Genomic DNA, 19,067 nt, shown 5'->3' on the forward strand with positions numbered 1-19,067 from the left:
GCCTGCTGAAAAAGAGCGGGAATACTTCACACCACACACGCACAAAAAACGATTTTTAGCTACAAAAGCTACTTGTTGGTTGTCAGATGTTTTTCTTCTGCTGTCTGAAGTTGAGATGACAGTAAAGTCAAACTCCCTGCCTATTGGTGAAAACTCAACATGAGCAACCTATGCTAACATCAGAGCTAGTAGCTAGCATGAGAGACTTTAACAAGCTGACTTCTTTAATCGAACTGAACACAGACATGCCTCTATGAGTTCAAACAGCCACACCTTCACTAAAACATGTTTCTGATACTTAAAAATGGTGTGTTCTAAATAATCTGCGTTATGAGGGAAACAGTGTAGGTCTCTCTACTGCGTGGCTGAGCTCCATCACTGTTGATCTGTTAGTTTGGGACGCTGGAGCTTTAAGCTGCAGCGGTAGATCAGCGGGACACAAACGAGCGTGCAGACTGAGACCTGGACCCTCATTAGAGCCCCTAACCAACCTCTCTGACAAATACATAGACTGAAGACAGCTAAAAATGAAGACCTTATGGTCCAAACCTCAAACTTTTAATTCTCCTGAAAATATTTAATTTTGTTGAATGAACTATAATGATGTTAAAACCCTAAAACTTCAGTTAGCCTCCTTAAAACCTGTAAAACTGATCAAAAACTAAATGGATGGTCTTTCCTGGTGAAACACAGAAGAGCGTCGACGGCGTGAGGTCAGAACGGCGGCAGTCTGTGAACGTCTCTGTCAACACGCTGACGTGCTCTCTGATGAAGCCCAGGTCTCTCCTGGTTTCCTTTATGTAGGGGGATGATTGGAGCCGGGTTCTCTGAGCCGGACTGTGGACATATTAACCATGAGAAGACCGTACCACCGTAAACCCACCAGTCAGAGTCATCACTGGAACACACCGCCGTCACATGACCTTCATTCAGACACTAACCCTGAAAACATCCACTGACTGTGACTGGTTAAACTGGGGAGGGCCTCACAGCAGCCTGCTTATATTCTCCTGTAAGAAACTGAATCCAAACTCAACCCCCCCAACTCAGTGAGTGCCACTGACGTATATGAGTGTGACGCGCTCTCACACTCCCTGTGAGTAATGTTGGGGCTTCTGGGATACGTAGTCAGAACACTACAGTCAGAAGAGACGGTAGATCAAAGGTCAGAGGTGGAGACCCTGGGGTCAAAGAGCAGAGCGATCGTTATGGAGGTAATCTAAGCTAAAAGCTCTAACTGGAAGAAACTTTAAACTTTTGCCTGAGAAATCGCTGACTCACTGAAGCCGACACTGAACTTAACGACAGCGAATCCAGGGATCGGCGCTTTATCTGTCTATGCGGTCAAGAGGCTAAAGAATGCCGCAGCCCCCCCCCCCCGCGTCGGAGAAATAAGGCAGCCTCTCACCAGCCGGACGCGTACAGCGACAAGCAGGAGAGGCCGTGGGCGTATCGGGGGGTCCCGTGGAGGCCGTCCAGGTTCAGAGTGTGAATGACAGTGACTGGAAGCATTTTATTTATTTTACAATAAAATCACATTTGTAATACGATTTTCAGATGTCTTTATGTCATTGAAGGTAAAATTATAACATTCACATCACTGCTCTGCTTGACAGACTCTCTTTCACTAAAATGCATTTTTCTCAGCTTTCTAGAAAACAGTGGTCTTTTTGGTGAAACTAGCCTCTATTCAACTTCAGATAAATCAAGAACAAACGAGCTGCAAACAAACGGTTTATCCATGATGAAATAGAGAGATTCTTCTTTCATTGGAGCTATTTGGTGTTTTCAGAATCATAGTACAAAATATTCTGTGGGTCCTGAAAGATGACTGAAAATGGCCAAAACGCCACTTTCCATTTTATAAAAGGCTGGCACTCACTGAGTTAAAGGGGACATAGTCAGCAAAAATCCTTTTTCAGGCTTTTCTAACAAAAATATGTGCCCCTGTCCAAAATCCCCTCCAGTACCAGAAAAATGCCCCCACCTCCACCTTTTAGAAAATGTGTGCTGAAACAAGCCGCTCTCAGATTTTACCCTCATGATGTCATGTGGGAGTTAGCCCCGCCCTCGGATTTGATTGGTCCTCCTTGGTTGGAGGAAAGTTCCACCCTCCTCTCCTGATCCTCCTCTCAGACACCAGCTGAGATGCTGGGTAGCTCAGTGGGTTACCCTGCTGACCACAGGCTGGGAGGTTGACGGATCAAATCCCAGGCAGGTCTTTAACTTTTAGTAAAAGTGTCTGTAACATCAGTACAGCTAAATCCATTTCCTGAGAGGGGTGTGGTCAGGGGTGGAGTCAGACAGCTCATTACCATTTAAAGCCACAGACACAGAAACAGCTGGTCCTGAGCAGGGCTGAAACAGAGGTTTTAGACATGCAGACATCAATACTGGAGTGTTTCTCAGAAACAAACTTCACAGGCATGTTTTAGGGACCTCTGAGACCGATATAAACTTGTCTTTAAAGGGTTAAATATGTCCCTTTAATGACTTTATTCTTTATCACATAAAAAGTAGATTTCCCGTATTGTGAACACTCAAACAGGGATTTAAGTCTTTTATTTGTCCCGCTGGATTAAAACGTCTAAAGAATACTTGTCCCTAAAACCGGCCCTGGTGCCTGGAACTTCTATCTATGCTTGCAAACAAAGAGGAGAATAAATAACCAATCACTGAAGAACCTCTTGTAAGTGGAGGCGTTTGTCCTTGGGGCTCAGTAACCACACGGTTGGTTGTTTTTGTGATGGATTTATTGAATCTGTGAGTAACTACAGTCGTAGTGTCTCGTACATGTCCTCTGCAGCGCTTCACACTCAGATATATTTATAAAAACATCATCTACATACACCTAATACAAAACAAATCAGAGTGACTCACTGCCGTAGTATGGGGTCATAATAATAATAGTCAGAATAATAATAATGATGATGACGATGATGATGATGAAGGTGACAGAGGAAGTGCTGGCTCTCCATGAAGACAGATGCTCATATTGATAATATTAATACCATAAATCTGTGCATTAAATAAAATAAAACCTTCTGAAAAACAAACACACACACGCAGCGGCAGGTAAGGAACACACACACACACACACACACCTGTGACGTCTCTCTTTGGTTTTCCTAAAAACGGTCGATAAATGAGTTCAAACAAACGGCTGGAATGTGACAAAACAAAAGAAACGACTTGAACAGAGACTCGCCGTAGCGACCAAAGTTGGTGTGAGTACTTCAAAAACACGACTGCCGTAGAAAAACATCACCCGTGTGGCGTTAAGGCGAGCAGGTTAAGGCACGGGTGACGTTGGCTCAAAGATGACTGGATGGTTAAACCGCCGTCAAAGTCACAAAACTAAACAGGAAGAAGAAAACGTGAAGGGCAGAAAAGAAACAAAGAGCTGAGCACATCAGACGGGCAGAGACGAGAGCAGATTTATAAAACACTGATGTCTTTCTTATTCCCTCACGGTCGGCCGTGAACTCGCAGAGTTTGGTCACGTTAAAGTTTACCGTCCCAGAGGATCAAAGCAGCGAGTAAAAACCGCACAAACTCATCGACTGATGAAACAGCGAAGCCTTACTCACCAAACGCCGCAGCTGTTCTCGCTCTGATTGAACTCCAGCATGAAAACACAACCACATCGTCTGCATACAAGGTGACTTTATACAGCCAATAATAATAAAGGACCAAACACAGAGCCCTGAGGGACTCCTGGTTTATACCTTCCACCATGCTGATTTTACTGCCTCATTTTTCATGATTTTGAAGCTTAATTTATAAACTTATAGATGTTTTAGTTAGGGTTCATAACACAGTGATCTGTCATACAACAAACCAAAACACAGATTAATTTTCACTTTACAGGGTCTTTAAGCCGTGGTCACTTCCTGTTAGTGTGATGGGGTGATGGCGGCAGTGATCAGAGCTCTGTGCTGCTGTTCTTTTCATTTATTCTAAATATGTTTTATATCTTTATCTGACACTTTAGTCTTTTTATCCTCACCTTTACGTCTCTGAGTCTAAATAAAACGTCTGTTCTTAGCTCAGGATTCACGTCTGCGTCATTCACTTCCTGTTTTAGATGAAATGCTGACATGCTGTTGGTCTTTTATTTTGAAAATAACTGGATACTACTGCTGTTCCTGTGTCTGACTTCCTGTTTAGGTCGATCTGCTGAGCTGGACAGTAAAAAGGTTGCTCGCCGCGGTCAAAGCTCCGTGAATAAAAAACTCTAAACTTTCACTTCTTCACATTCAGAATAAAAGCCCTTGTATCAGATTTTTTTTTAAAAATGTTAATGCTTTGTTGTCATTAAAGTTTTTTGGTTCTGAGCTCGTGCTGTGTGACCAAACTCTGCGGTTTCAGACCTGGGTGACCATCTTCATCCTTCATCCATCCCTCCTCTTCCTCTCCTGAACCTCCACAGAGAGCCGCTCTAACGCTGAAACAGACACGTGTTGTGATTTAAGGCCCACGCTCTTCCATACGTAGACTTCAGTTCCCATGAGCCTTTGGTGACGGGGCGTAGCAGCCACTCTTCATCAGACAGTTCCTCTGACAGACTAACCTTTATTTGAACTGAAGCTTGACAGCTAAAGCTTTTTAATTCTTCTTCTATCAGGATGCTTCTAGAGAAATATCAGTTCTTATTTACAGAAAATCATCAACTACAGCTCCCATGATCCTCTGATATTTCTGCAGTCTCTATTTACTGAATGGTGGAGGTAAGAAGGAGACCTCTGAGTAGACCCCGCTCCTCTGAGTCAGCAGATCTGATTTTCTGATCTCAGTGAAAGGAACCTGATTAAAACGAGTTTAAATGAAAGTGAAAAACATGAGCTGTTCTGTTTCGGTGAAACGTGTTCATTCATCTAAAATAACATCTTTACTTTAAGACTCTTCAGTCTCGGAACCAGGACTCTAAACGATCGTTTCAGTCCTTCATCTTTGAGAGGGAACCTGCTGATGAAGAGACGCTAACCCGGGGAAGGCGGGGCGTGTCATGTGGGCGGGGTTTATTCCAGCCTGGTGCTGAATAAATAAATCATACAGGAATAAGATGATGATCGGAGAGTCTGAGACCATGGCTGTACTCGAAACCGTCGTCTACATGCTCACTGACTCAGCAGTCTGAAAACAACATGAGGTCTGGAGCACGCCAAAGTACCAGGACAACGTACTGGTTCAATAAAGTCTGCAGCATACCCCCTCCTTCCCATAATGCAAAGCACCAACCAGTCAGAGCTAGAAACGGTGGACAGCGACAGATTTACTGACGTTTACTGTGAAGGCACGTCTGATTGGAGCAGGATAACCAGGATGACGTCATGTGACTGAATGACGCTTTAACCGTGTTAGCTTAACCCTGCAGTGGTGAGAACCACATGGTGGTGAATTTACCTCCTAGAAGCTGAAGGCAGCTGTGTTAGCCGTTAGCTTCCTGATGCTAGAACCACGATTGACGGCCAAACCACCGCCACATGCTGCTGTCCAAAGATACCGCCGTCTGCTGGAGGATGTAGCAGACCGTTCTGAATACAGCCACGTTACAATACTGTGATGTTTATGACCATAAACCCCGCCCACGCGCCCCTCCTGTAACAACACGTTATGATATTATTGGTCTGTTTATCCCGCTCAGCTGTGACAGGCCCCTCCTCCTCCTGTGTGAGTCATTACTCTTCCTCCTCCTCCTCTTCCTCCTCCTCCTCCTCTCCAGCCATCACCTCCACCAGAAGGTCGGCAGTGCACGTCGCCTCCCCGAGGCTGTTCACCGCCTTCACCATGTACTTGGCGTCATCGTCCCCTGAAACCTGCAGGTTGAACAGAGCGACATTCTTGATTATCTGTGATGAAATGATAAACCGCCAACCTCTGAGTGAAAACGTCTAATAAAGAATAACGGAGCCAGCATGGAGCCCTGAGGAAGTCCCACACCGCTCATGTCTGAAAACCAGTCCAATCCAATCCAACTTTATTTGTTACGCACTTTAAAACATCCACAGTTGACAGCAGTGCTGTACAGGAGAAAAAATAAAAAATACATAAAAATACATAGCAGCTCACAAGAGATAGAAGAACACTACATATAAAACACAGAATCAATTTAAAAGACAAACAAGAGTAACATGAAAAGGCACGCATAAAAGATATCAAATAAATAAATAAAGTGGACGACCACTGTGTGTTAACGGCCAGAGAAAAGAGATTTAAAAACGGGTCGAGAAGAGGCCTGTTGAACACGCTGGATCGTTCCATGGTTTTGGAGCCACAACAGCAAACGCACGGTCCCCTCTGAGCTTCCGCTCGGTCTTAGGCACCTCCAGGAGCAGCTGATCAGCTGACCCGAGGGAGCGGGTGGGTGTGTATGGGTGTAGAGGCTCAGAGAGGTAGGGCGGGGCAAGACCATTTACAGATTTAAAATAAATACAAGAATTTTAAAATTAATCCTAAATTGTATGGGCAACCAGTGGAGCGAGGCTAAAATGGGGGAATTTGGTCATATTTACATAAGCCAGTTAAAAGATGTGCAGCTGCATTTTGGACCATCTGGAGACTGGCGATGGAGGACCCGCTAACCCCCACATACGATGCACTACAGTAATCCAGCCGAGCGGTAACGAAGGCGTGGATTACCGTCTCAAAGTGCTGCTTTGAAAGAACTGGCTTTATTTTGGCCAGCTGCCTCAAATGGAAAAAGCTCGATTTTACGACAGCGTTAATCTGACTGTCAAGCTCAAGATCAGGGTCCTCTTTAACCCCTAAGTTTTTGATGGACTGTTTGGTATCCTGGCCAGGGGACTCAGATCTACAGGAGGGGTCTCAGTGATACCACCAAAAACCATCACCTCTGTCTTTTTATCATTAAAATTTAAAAAGTTCAGAGCCTTCCAGGCCTTTATGTCATCAAAACACTCAAACAACAGGCGAACAGAGTACTCATTGCTCTTTTTAAGAGGCACATAAACCTGACTGTCGTCTGCATAACGGTGGAATGCAATGCCATATTTCCTAAGTATTGAACCTAGGTGGAGCAAATAGAGAGAGAAGAGGGCCTAGAACTGAGCCCTGTGGGACTCCACACGAGAGAGAAGCAGAGGAGGAAACAGAGTTGAAAAGAGCTAATTACAGCACATTTACCCGTTCAGATCCATCCAGAGACGAGTCCTTGAACCAAACCCACCGTTAACTGAACACTGACTGTGAAATATTTACTTCAGCTAAAAACAGAGCTGACAGAGAAGAAGGAAAACGGTGGACCTACATATCCAACAGTTCCCTCTAATTCCTCTAATTCACCAGGAAACATCACTTAAAAAACTTCAGCCAAGTACAAGGACAAACACCATCTCCCCAGTTAAATTCAAGCACGTTTGAAGCATTTTCAAGGTTCTTCTTTTAGCGTCTCCAGGACCTACAGCTGTGTTTCTATTAGGGTTGAACTGTTAGAGAAAATAATCTATGTTTACGCTCAACACTTCATTGATAATTTAATAATCAGTTATGTTAAAATACGACAGCAGTGTGTGGGTGATGATTGACAGTGGCCTACAGTGACCTCTGACCTCTGAAATGACAAGGCTGCAGTTCCCCTCCTCGTCGTAGTCGATCTGGAAGTGTCGGGTCTCTTTGATCGGCTGGTCGTCTTTGTACCAAACCACCTCAGGGTCAGGGTAACCTGAGGAAACACAGACGGAGGGAAACGTTAGTGATCAGAGCTGATCGTCCTCTGAAGAGTCTGAAGGGAGTCTGTAGACTGTTCTGGAGGAAAAGCTAAAAACGTAGCTGAGAGCTCTGGAGTAAGCTTCAACGCTCTGAGATACAGAAACATTAAATATTCTATTACTTAAAAATGACTCAGAATCATCAGTTAGTCTGGGCGCCCTAGCCTGGTGGGTATGTCTGTATGCTCCACATACAGATGTAGAACTCAGACCAGGAGGCCGGGGTCTGTCCCTGAATGTCATTACCCTCCTGTGACTCCATAACTGTCCTATCAGTACGACGAAGGAATAAAAGCACACAAATGCATTTTACACCAAAGTGTGTCATTACAACATGGAAGACCCTCAGGGCTCCACGCTGGGTCGTTACCATCATTAAGGGTTCAACACAGAACAAAGAAAGCAAAGCGAACTGTCACGTAGAGGAGGCTGCTCTGCTGTTGTATCGTCTCAAATGTCTTCTATCGTGATGATTGTTTTGTTTGGTCAGAGGAATGTTTCTGCTGATTGGGTGTATATACACCTGTTGGTCTCTTACCTTCGATTTTACAGTCGAAGCGGGCGGCGCTGCCCTCCACCACCTCCACGTCTTTGATAACGGAGCTGAATGTTGGCTTACACTCCGTCTTCTGTTCGTACTCCAAACACTCCAGGAACTGATTATCCTCTGGAGGAGAACAGGTGAGTCTAGTCAGTTCTGGGATCAGGTTTGATGTGTTTAGATCAGTGGTTTTCAAACTTTTTTTGCCCAAGGCACACCTAAGATTAAGCCAAAATCTCAAGGCACACCATATTTAAATCGATACAAAACAGACTTTTTAAATAATGTTGCAGTCAAGATGGCCTATAAGGGGGGATAAAGGGGAGAGCTTCCCGGGGCCCAGACAACTGGGGGATCATGGAAATGGCAAAAGGTGGCAAAAATGGGTCAAAGGTGATGATAAAACATGGCAAAACTGGGCAAAAAGTGGCTAAACAAAGTCAGAAATGGGCGAAAATTGGTAAAAAGTGGCCAAACAATGGGTTGAAATTGGCCAAAACTTGTTGAAAGTGTCAAAATAGTGGCAAAAATGGGTTAGAACTGGCCTAAAAGGATTAACTGTGTAAAAAGGTGGTAAAAGTGGGATAAAAGTGATGAGAAAATGAGAGCGCGAATGGTCGAGTGGTTTAAGGTGCTACCCATGTACGTGGGCGGCCCGGGTTCGAGTCGGGCCTGTGGCCCTTTACCGCATGTCTCTCCCCACTCTCGTCCCTGTTTCCACTGTCCTTCCTCTATCAAATAAAGGCACGAAAGGGCCCAAAAATAAACCTTTAAAAAAAAAAAAAAAAAGTGATAAAAAAAAGGGCAAAAATGGTTTAAGTTACTACAAGGTGGTAAAAAGGGGTTAAAAGTGATGGAAGAAAATGGCAAGAAAAGGCCAAACATTAGCAAAAATGTGTGAAAAGTGGCAAAAATTAAGTAAAAATGGGTTAAATGTGGTAAAAAGTACCAAAAAAGTTGCAAAAATGGGTCAAAAGTAGTAATAAGAAGTGGCAAAAATGGGTAGAAAAATTGTTTAACTTGGTTAAAAAAAGCATGAAATAATAACTTTAACACCAATTTCAACCCAAAAATAGCTCGCCATGCTTTTCAGCTCTTAATGAGGTAACTGTTAGCCAGGATGCTAGCACCGATGCTACTGATCCAACACACATACACTGATATCAATAAATCACAACTGGGGAGGTCCCACTCTCTGGGGATTTTTCAGGGGTCCGGCCAGTGGGCAGGCCTGGTTACAGTTCTCACCATAAAGTTGTAGTAAAAACATATGGTACGAATTCCTATGGCACACCTAGACTTGCCTTATGGCACACCAGTGCGCCTCAGCACACCATTTAGAAGCACTGGTTTAGAGAATACAGATCTCTAAATAAAGGCTTCAGAAACAGGAAAATCATTAACACAACCATAAACATCTCTGGACACTTAGGATGGTTTGTATATCCTTTCTTGGCGCTGACTCCAGCCATCAGAATGAACCATCGATGAATGGACCATCAGATGGACCATCAGAATGGACCATCAGAATGGACCATCTACCATCAGAAGAAGAAATATCAGAAATGGACCATCAGAATGGACCATCCATGATAGAGGACCATCGTTCAGTGATCTTATTGATCAAATCTCTTTTCTTTTTAGAACACAACCATAAACATCTCTGGCAGACACTTAGGGATGGTTTGTATAACAACAGTTTATTCTGCCGTTAGCACAAACCATCAGAATGAACCATCAGAATGGACCATCAGAATGGACCATCAGAATGGACCATCAGAATGGACCATCAGAATGAACCATCAGAATAGACCATCAGAATGGACCATCAGAATGGACCATCAGAATGAACCATCAGAATAGACCATCAGAATGAACCATCAGAATGGACCATCAGAATGAACCATCAGAATAGACCATCAGAATGGACCATCAGAATGGACCATCAGAATGAACCATCAGAATAGACCATCAGAATGAACCATCAGAATAGACCATCAGAATGGACCATCAGAATGAACCATCAGAATGAACCATCAGAATGAACCATCAGAATGAACCATCAGAATGGACCATCAGAATGAACCATCAGAATGAACCATCAGAATGGACCATCAGAATGAACCATCAGAATGGACCATGAGAATGAACCATCAGAATGGACCATCAGAATGAACCATCAGAATGGACCATCAGAATGGACCATCAGAACGGACCATCAGAACGGACCATCAGAACGGACCATCAGAACGGACCATCAGAACGGACCATCAGAACGAACCATCAGAACGGACCATCAGAACGGACCATCAGAACGGACCATCAGAACGGACCATCAGAATGAACCATCAGAATGGACCATCAGAATGGACCATCAGAATGGACCATCAGAATGGACCATCAGAATGAACCATCAGAATGAACCATCAGAATGGACCATCAGAACGAACCATCAGAACGGACCATCAGAATGGACCATCAGAATGGACCATCAGAACGGACCATCAGAACGGACCATCAGAATGAACCATCAGAATGGACCATCAGAATGAACCATCAGAATGAACCATCAGAATGAACAATCAGAATGGACCATCAGAATGGACCATCAGAATGGACCATCAGAATGGACCATCAGAATGAACCATCAGAATAGACCATCAGAATGGACCATCAGAATGGACCATCAGAATGAACCATCAGAATAGACCATCAGAATGGACCATCAGAATGAATTATCAGAATGGACCATCAGAACGGACCATCAGAACGGACCATCAGAACGGACCATCAGAACGGACCATCAGAACGGACCATCAGAACGGACCATCAGAATGAACCATCAGAATGAACCATCAGAATGGACCATCAGAATGGACCATCAGAATGGACCATCAGAATGAACCATCAGAATGGACCATCAGAACGAACCATCAGAACGGACCATCAGAATGGACCATCAGAATGGACCATCAGAATGGACCATCAGAATGGACCATCAGAATGTCCTTTAGTTTGGTGTCCCTTTCTGTTTACCTGCCACTTTCTCCTGAGGATGTACTTCTTCATCCTCTCTTTGGACAGTTTCTTGGTCTTCATGGTGTTGGTGTCCTGTTTGAGCCAGGGGTGTTCGAAACACTGAGGACAGCTCAGACGAGCCCTGAAACAGGAACACACAGACCGCTTTAATGGTACTGAGGACTCAGGATCAAGGGGAAGGTTTCTGTAAGACTGGTTCAGGAAAACATGATCCATCCTCTATTTGAGCAACAAAATTCATATTTAATGTTTCACAGTTTACGGCTGTAAAACTGGGATGGAGCAACACAGCTGTACCTTAGTCTCTGCATCAGTCAGGATTTATTGGCAGCAAATTTAACAACACTCCACATTTTCATTAATCCATGAATTACAAGTAATCCACATCAGTGGTTCTCTGCCGTATACAGCAGCCTGATAAACTGTTGTAGAAAGGCTCTGATGAACAGAAGCCCTGAGCCCACATATCATAGCCTCACTTCTTATTCAGGAGGTAAAGAGGACATTTCACTCATTTTAATAGGATAAACTCTTATCTCCCCTCTCAGGATAACAAAGCTGTTTTTTTAGGTAATTCCTAAAACGCTTAAAAAAATGAGAACGGCTGCATCCCTCAGGTAAAACAGACCTACTGTCTTAACTTAATACTCCCGTTTTTATCTGTGATATAGATGTCTGTCATAGACTCTGTGTGGCTTAAACACTGAAACAGACATTTTCACCTGAATTCAGGTTTCAGAAGCGGCTTTCACAGACCAGTTTCACTAAACGTTGAGTTTGACTTGTACGGAGTGTTAGCAGGTTTATATCTGATGGAGAAACTCCTTTCTGAGTGCCTGAGTGTCCATATTTCCTTACTTCTTGTCTTTCTTCAGCAGGTTGGTGATGAAGTCTTTGGCCGTGTCCGAGATCTCATCGAACGCCTCGTCCTCAAAGTCCCAGGTGGCCGACGTGACGTTCGACAGGGTCTCGTTGTCGTTATCGCCCATAAACGGAGAGAGACCGCTCAGCCTGGGACGAAAAACAACACAGACACAGTGAATGAACAAAAAATATACTCTAAATATAACAGAGACAGCGAATAAACACAAAAAATATACTCTAAATATAACAGAGACAGCGAATAAACACAAAAAATATACTCTAAATATAAGAGAGACAGCGAATAAACACAAAAAATATACTCTAAATATAACAGAGACAGCGAATAAACACAAAAAATATACTCTAAATATAAGAGAGACAGCGAATAAACACAAAAAATATACTCCAAATATAAGAGAGACAGCGAATAAACACAAAAAATATACTCCAAATATAAGAGAGACAGCGAATAAACACAAAAAATATACTCTAAATATAACAGAGACAGCGAATAAACACAAAAAATATACTCTAAATATAACAGAGACAGCGAATAAACACAAAAAATATACTCTAAATATAACAGAGATAGCGAATAAACACAAAAAATATACTCTAAATATAAGAGAGACAGCGAATAAACACAAAAAATATACTCTAAATATAAGAGAGACAGCGAATAAACACAAAAAATATACTCTAAATATAAGAGAGACAGCGAATAAACACAAAAATATACTCTAAATATAAGAGAGACAGCGAATAAACACAAAAATATACTCTAAATATAAGAGAGACAGCGAATAAACACAAAAAATATACTCTAAATATAACAGACACTGAATAAACACAAAAAATATACTCTAAATATAACAGACACTGAATAAACACAAAAAATATACTCTAAATATAACAGAGACAGCGAATAAACACAAAAAATATACTCTAAATATAACAGAGACAGCGAATAAACACAAAAAACATACTCTAAATATAAGAGAGACAGCGAATAAACACAAAAAATATACTCTAAATATAACAGAGACAGCGAATAAACACAAAAAATATACTCTAAATATTACAGACACAGTGAATAAACACAAAAAATATACTCTAAATATAACAGAGACAGCAAATAAACACAAAAAATATACTCTAAATATAAAGGGGGACTGCGAATAAACACAAAAAATATACTCTAAATATAACAGACACAGTGAATAAACACAAAAAATATACTCTAAATATAACAGACACAGTGAATAAACACAAAAAATATACTCTAAATATAACAGAGACAGCGAATAAACACAAAAAATATACTCTAAATATAAGAGAGACAGCGAATAAACACAAAAAAATATACTCTAAATATAACAGAGACAGCGAATAAACACAAAAAATATACTCTAAATATAAGAGAGACAGCGAATAAACACAAAAAATATACTCTAAATATAACAGACACAGTGAATAAACACAAAAAATATACTCTAAATATAACAGACACAGTGAATAAACACAAAAAATATACTCTAAATATAACAGAGACAGCGAATAAACACAAAAAATATACTCTAAATATAACAGAGGCAGCGAATAAACACAAAAAATATACTCTAAATATAACAGAGGCAGCGAATAAACACAAAAAATATACTCTAAATATAACAGACACAGTGAATAAACACAAAAAATATACTCTAAATATAACAGACACAGTGAATAAACACAAAAAATATACTCTAAATATAACAGAGGCAGCGAATAAACACAAAAAATATACTCTAAATATAACAGAGACAGCGAATAAACACAAAAAATATACTCTAAATATAAGAGAGACAGCGAATAAACACAAAAAATATACTCTAAATATAACAGAGACAGCGAATAAACACAAAAAATATACTCTAAATATAAGAGAGACAGCGAATAAACACAAAAAATATACTCTAAATATAAGAGAGACAGCGAATAAACACAAAAAATATACTCTAAATATAAGAGAGACAGCGAATAAACACAAAAAATATACTCTAAATATAACAGAGGCAGCGAATAAACACAAAAAATATACTCTAAATATAACAGAGGCAGCGAATAAACACAAAAAATATACTCTAAATATAACAGAGGCAGCGAATAAACACAAAAAATATACTCTAAATATAACAGACACAGTGAATAAACACAAAAATATACTCTAAATATAACAGAGGCAGCGAATAAACACAAAAAATATACTCTAAATATAAGAGAGACAGCGAATAAACACAAAAAATATACTCTAAATATAACAGAGACAGCGAATAAACACAAAAAATATACTCTAAATATAAGAGAGACAGCGAATAAACACAAAAAATATACTCTAAATATAACAGAGACAGCGAATAAACACAAAAAATATACTCTAAATATAAGAGAGACAGCAAATAAACACAAAAAATATACTCTAAATATAACAGAGGCAGCGAATAAACACAAAAAATATACTCTAAATATAACAGACAGAGTGAGTAAACACAAAAATATTGTAAATATAACATATTCTCTTTTTCGCTGTTATATTTAGAATATATTTTTTGTGTTTATTCCCTTTGTCTCTGTTATATCTAGAATATATAAATATAACAGAGTGATTCAGGGTGAATAGGGTTACTAGTGAGCTGACAGAGATTTAACAAACCAAAGGAAATAAAATCAGAAATGTAGAAATGCACTGAAAACATGACTCTAAGAAAGAGGGAAACTGATCAGTGCATTTCCATAAACCATCCACCAGGAGGCGTTATCATTGGCTGATGTACTCACAGTATATAACAGATGACTCCTATACTCCACATGTCTGTCTCATAACTGATGGCTTCATAATTAATCACTTCAGGGGCCACGAACTCCGGGGTGCCAAACAAGACCTTCAGAGTGCCGGCGTTCTCTGGTTACACACAGAAAAACATAATCAGAGATCAATCACTGTATTAGATCAGCCTTTCCATACGAGACGTCCCAAAGGAGAACCTCAAACTCAACACCAAAACCCTCCGATAACCCCGACATAAGAACGAGTGTACCTCCATGTTTGATTTCATGAACCGTTACAGACAGAGAAACCTCTGCAGATGTAGAAGCACCATGACCTGGCCTCTGGCAGTCCGGACTGTCAGCAGGCGTCTGCACAGCCACCTAGACCCGGCCTCTGACAGTCCGGACTGTCAGCAGGCGTCTGCTCAGCCACCTAGACCCGGCCTCTGACAGTCCGGACTGTAAGCAGGTGTCTGCGCAGCCACCTAGACCCGGCCTCTGACAGTCCGGACTGTAAGCAGGTGTCTGCGCAGCCACCTAGACCCGGCCTCTGACAGTCCGGACTGTAAGCAGGTGTCTGCGCAGCCACCTAGACCTGGCCTCTGACAGTCCGGACTGTCAGCAGGCGTCTGCGCAGCCACCTAGACCCGGCCTCTGACAGTCCGGACTGTCAGCAGGCGTCTGCGCAGCCACCTAGACCTGGCCTCTGACAGTCCGGACTGTAAGCAGGTGTCTGCGCAGCCACCTAGACCTGGCCTCTGACAGTCCGGACTGTCAGCAGGCGTCTGCGCAGCCACCTAGACCTGGCCTCTGACAGTCCGGACTGTAAGCAGGTGTCTGCGCAGCCTTCTAGACCTGGCCTCTGACAGTCCGGACTGTCAGCAGGCGTCTGCGCAGCCACCTAGACCTGGCCTCTGACAGTCCGGACTGTAAGCAGGTGTCTGCGCAGCCACCTAGACCTGGCCTCTGACAGTCCGGACTGTCAGCAGGCGTCTGCGCAGCCACCTAGACCTGGCCTCTGACAGTCCGGACTGTAAGCAGGTGTCTGCGCAGCCACCTAGACCTGGCCTCTGACAGTCCGGACTGTCAGCAGGCGTCTGCGCAGCCACCTAGACCTGGCCTCTGACAGTCCGGACTGTAAGCAGGTGTCTGCGCAGCCACCTAGACCTGGCCTCTGACAGTCCGGACTGTCAGCAGGCGTCTGCGCAGCCACCTAGACCTGGCCTCTGACAGTCCGGACTGTCAGCAGGCGTCTGCGCAGCCACCTAGACCCGGCCTCTGACAGTCCGGACTGTAAGCAGGCGTCTGCGCAGCCACCTAGACCTGGCCTCTGACAGTCCGGACTGTCAGCAGGCGTCTGCACAGCCACCTAGACCCGGCCTCTGACAGTCCGGACTGTCAGCAGGTGTCTGCACAGCCACCTAGACCTGGCCTCTGACAGTCCGGACTGTCAGCAGGTGTCTGCACAGCCACCTAGATTTCCTTTTCTCTGTTAATGTGACCCACTAAATCTTTCTCTGAATCCTTACTGTCTAAAAGCCACTGATGGTTTCTATACATCCTCATGTGCCATATCTAACAACATGTCACCAGTTAATCCAGCACCACTTAAATCATGACACTGGTTCAACACATCATACAGAACGAGTGATAAAAGGTGACAAGGAAGTCCAGTCTTCTAGCTGTGTTTATTTGATTCTGGGGCTTGGAATTATTTTAATTATTAATGATTAGAATTATCATTAAAATATGATTTCAGTTGTTTTAATTAAGATCAAGGTTTTTATTTAAAGGGCCTCGCATGGGCCACCACAGTCCCTTTGCTGGGCCCTGGACCACACTTTGGGAAACACTGTATTAAATAATCAACAAAACCAACATATCATGCCAAAATCCCCTTTTCAGGCTTTTCTAACACAATTATGTGCCCTTGCCTGTCCACAGTCCCCTTAAGAACCAGAAAAATCCAATCCCTCCTTCCCTCTCTTTCTCCTACTTTCAGAAAATGTGCTGAAACAAGCCGTTCTCAGATTTTACCCTCATGATGTCATGTGGGGAGTTAGCCCCGCCCCCAGGTTTGGTTGTCCCTCCCCTCTTGGAAGAAAATTCCGCCCTTCCCTCTTGATCTTAGAGCCACACCCATTTAGCTACATCCATTTCCTGAGAGGGGCGGAGTCAGACAGCTGAGTAACATTTAAAGCCACAGACACAGAAACAGCTGTTCTGAGCAGGGCTGAAACAGAGGGGTTTTAGACATGCAGACATCAATGCTGGAGAGATTTTACAGCAACAAAGTCCACAGGCAGGTTTTAGGGACCTCTGAGACCGATATAAACTTGTCTTTAAAGGGTTAAATATGTCCCCTTTGAGTCATTGTTACAGATAAGAATACAAACAAATGTTTATTTATTTTAATGTAGAAACTCTCAGATATTCTAGATCCAGGAGACCTCAGCTAAAAATCAAAAGCTTTTAAATTTTTGGTATTTTATCAAATATTTGTTGTCTATAGCTGATAGATTTCCTCATTTTAAAGCATCAAACAAGTTTCAACATTTCTGACTGCCTTCTTTTTGACTGATGTCAAACAGCTAAATATGAATGTGATCACATTGAAACTGGAGCTGCTAAACTTCTGCGGTTAATCACTGATTCATCTCCCTTCTTCACATTTAAACAGTTTTCGTGTCATTTTGATTTTTCTGCCGTCTCAGGCTAACCTCCATATTCTACACACACACGAGGCGTGTGTATAGCGCTGACGTTTAACATGTTAACACATGTCAGCAGCGGGTTGATCTGTCGTTTGTTTTGACATGATTCCACCATTTTACTGATTTTATTTCTTCTCCCCTGGGTGAGTACATTAGACGGTTAAAGGTTGAAGAATGTGTGGTTCCTCCTCTAAGGTTAACTTTACCTGACCAGTGGAGCTGTCGTCTATGACCCTCTGGCTGACCCCTGACCTCTGACCTACTGCTGATGTAGTGCTGATTTAGTGTTAGGAGTCAGTGCATGGTGTTGTATTTTGAAGCTGACCAGATATTTTGCAGGTTTTTCTGATAGTTTGGACTGATCTGCTCCACGTGGACTGATGTGGTTTGGCTCAGTTTAAAACCAGTCCAGCAGCAATCTCAAGCAAAGTGGAGCTTCTGGGACAAAGCCGGACCAGAGCGCTGACTAGAAAGGGAGCGGTCTCCTTCACAGCACAGCCAGTGTTTGTGAAATCAGGGGTAAGGGTAATTAACCTACTGTCTGGATCCAGACATGCTTTTATTTTGACAGAGAACCAGGAAGTAGACTAGAGATTCTCACATGAATGTACCCAGAGATAAAGGGAGGCTGAGTAACCAAAGACAGGGACGATTAAAGGGATTAATAAGGACTAATTACAGACCTTCATTAATCATAATTAATGCATTAATGCTGACAGCCCTTGTGAATAAGGCTTTCTCACTAAAATGCTATCATCTATGATCACATGAGGCGTGTTGCTCAACCGTGGCGTCCTACCTAGTCGCCTGGCCAGTCCGAAGTCGATGAGTTTGATCTTGCTGCCCGTCTTGTTGACACACATGATGTTTTCAGGTTTGAGGTCCAGGTGGACGATTCCCTGCTTGTGGATGAAGCCGACCCCGTCCACGATCTGCAGCATGTATTTGATGACTTCTCTCTCCGTCAGCTCAAAGTCCTCGTCGATGATCCGCTCAAACAGCTCGCCGCCGGAGATCCTGGACACACAAGAACACCGTAACTCCGAGGGTGCAGACGTTAGAGGAAATAAACCAGGAAACGGTGATCAGACTGATCAGGACTGATCTAGAACACTGATTATTATCAGGTCAGAGAGTGATGAATTACACTATCATTAAATCAAACTTGTGCAGCAGGAACCATCCTCTCCTCACCCTCAGAGCGGTGTTAGAGGAGAGAACACCAACACTGATGCTCAACACTGTCTCAGACTCATCAACACAAAGCATCACACTTCCTCTTCTCAACCTTCAAAATAAAAGCCCCATTGTTCTGGTTCTTTCTGAGCAGTGAGGAGGAGAATTGAATATTTAAGGGATGCTGTGAGGAGA

The 19,067-nt window shown here is 42.7% G+C and overlaps 1 protein-coding gene across 1 annotated transcript in view; it reads right to left on the reverse strand.

Annotated features, from left to right (window-relative positions):
- Positions 1 to 2,735: 2,735 nt before the first annotated feature.
- The window catches only part of mylka (myosin, light chain kinase a), a 157,720-nt gene continuing 141,388 nt past the window's right edge, over positions 2,736 to 19,067 (reverse strand). Inside the window, exons 28-35 of the mRNA XM_041807351.1 lie at positions 18,496 to 18,713; positions 14,992 to 15,115; positions 12,169 to 12,321; positions 11,283 to 11,431; positions 9,718 to 9,769; positions 8,269 to 8,411; positions 7,572 to 7,684; positions 2,736 to 5,819 (exon numbers count right to left, since the gene is read on the reverse strand). Coding sequence (XP_041663285.1) covers positions 5,682 to 5,819; positions 7,572 to 7,684; positions 8,269 to 8,411; positions 9,718 to 9,769; positions 11,283 to 11,431; positions 12,169 to 12,321; positions 14,992 to 15,115; positions 18,496 to 18,713 — 1,090 coding nt within the window. The 3' untranslated portion in view covers positions 2,736 to 5,681. The remainder of the gene's footprint in view (positions 5,820 to 7,571; positions 7,685 to 8,268; positions 8,412 to 9,717; positions 9,770 to 11,282; positions 11,432 to 12,168; positions 12,322 to 14,991; positions 15,116 to 18,495; positions 18,714 to 19,067) is intronic.

Source organism: Cheilinus undulatus, linkage group 15 (assembly GCF_018320785.1).
Source record: "Cheilinus undulatus linkage group 15, ASM1832078v1, whole genome shotgun sequence".
Taxonomy (NCBI): Eukaryota; Metazoa; Chordata; class Actinopteri; order Labriformes; family Labridae; genus Cheilinus; species Cheilinus undulatus.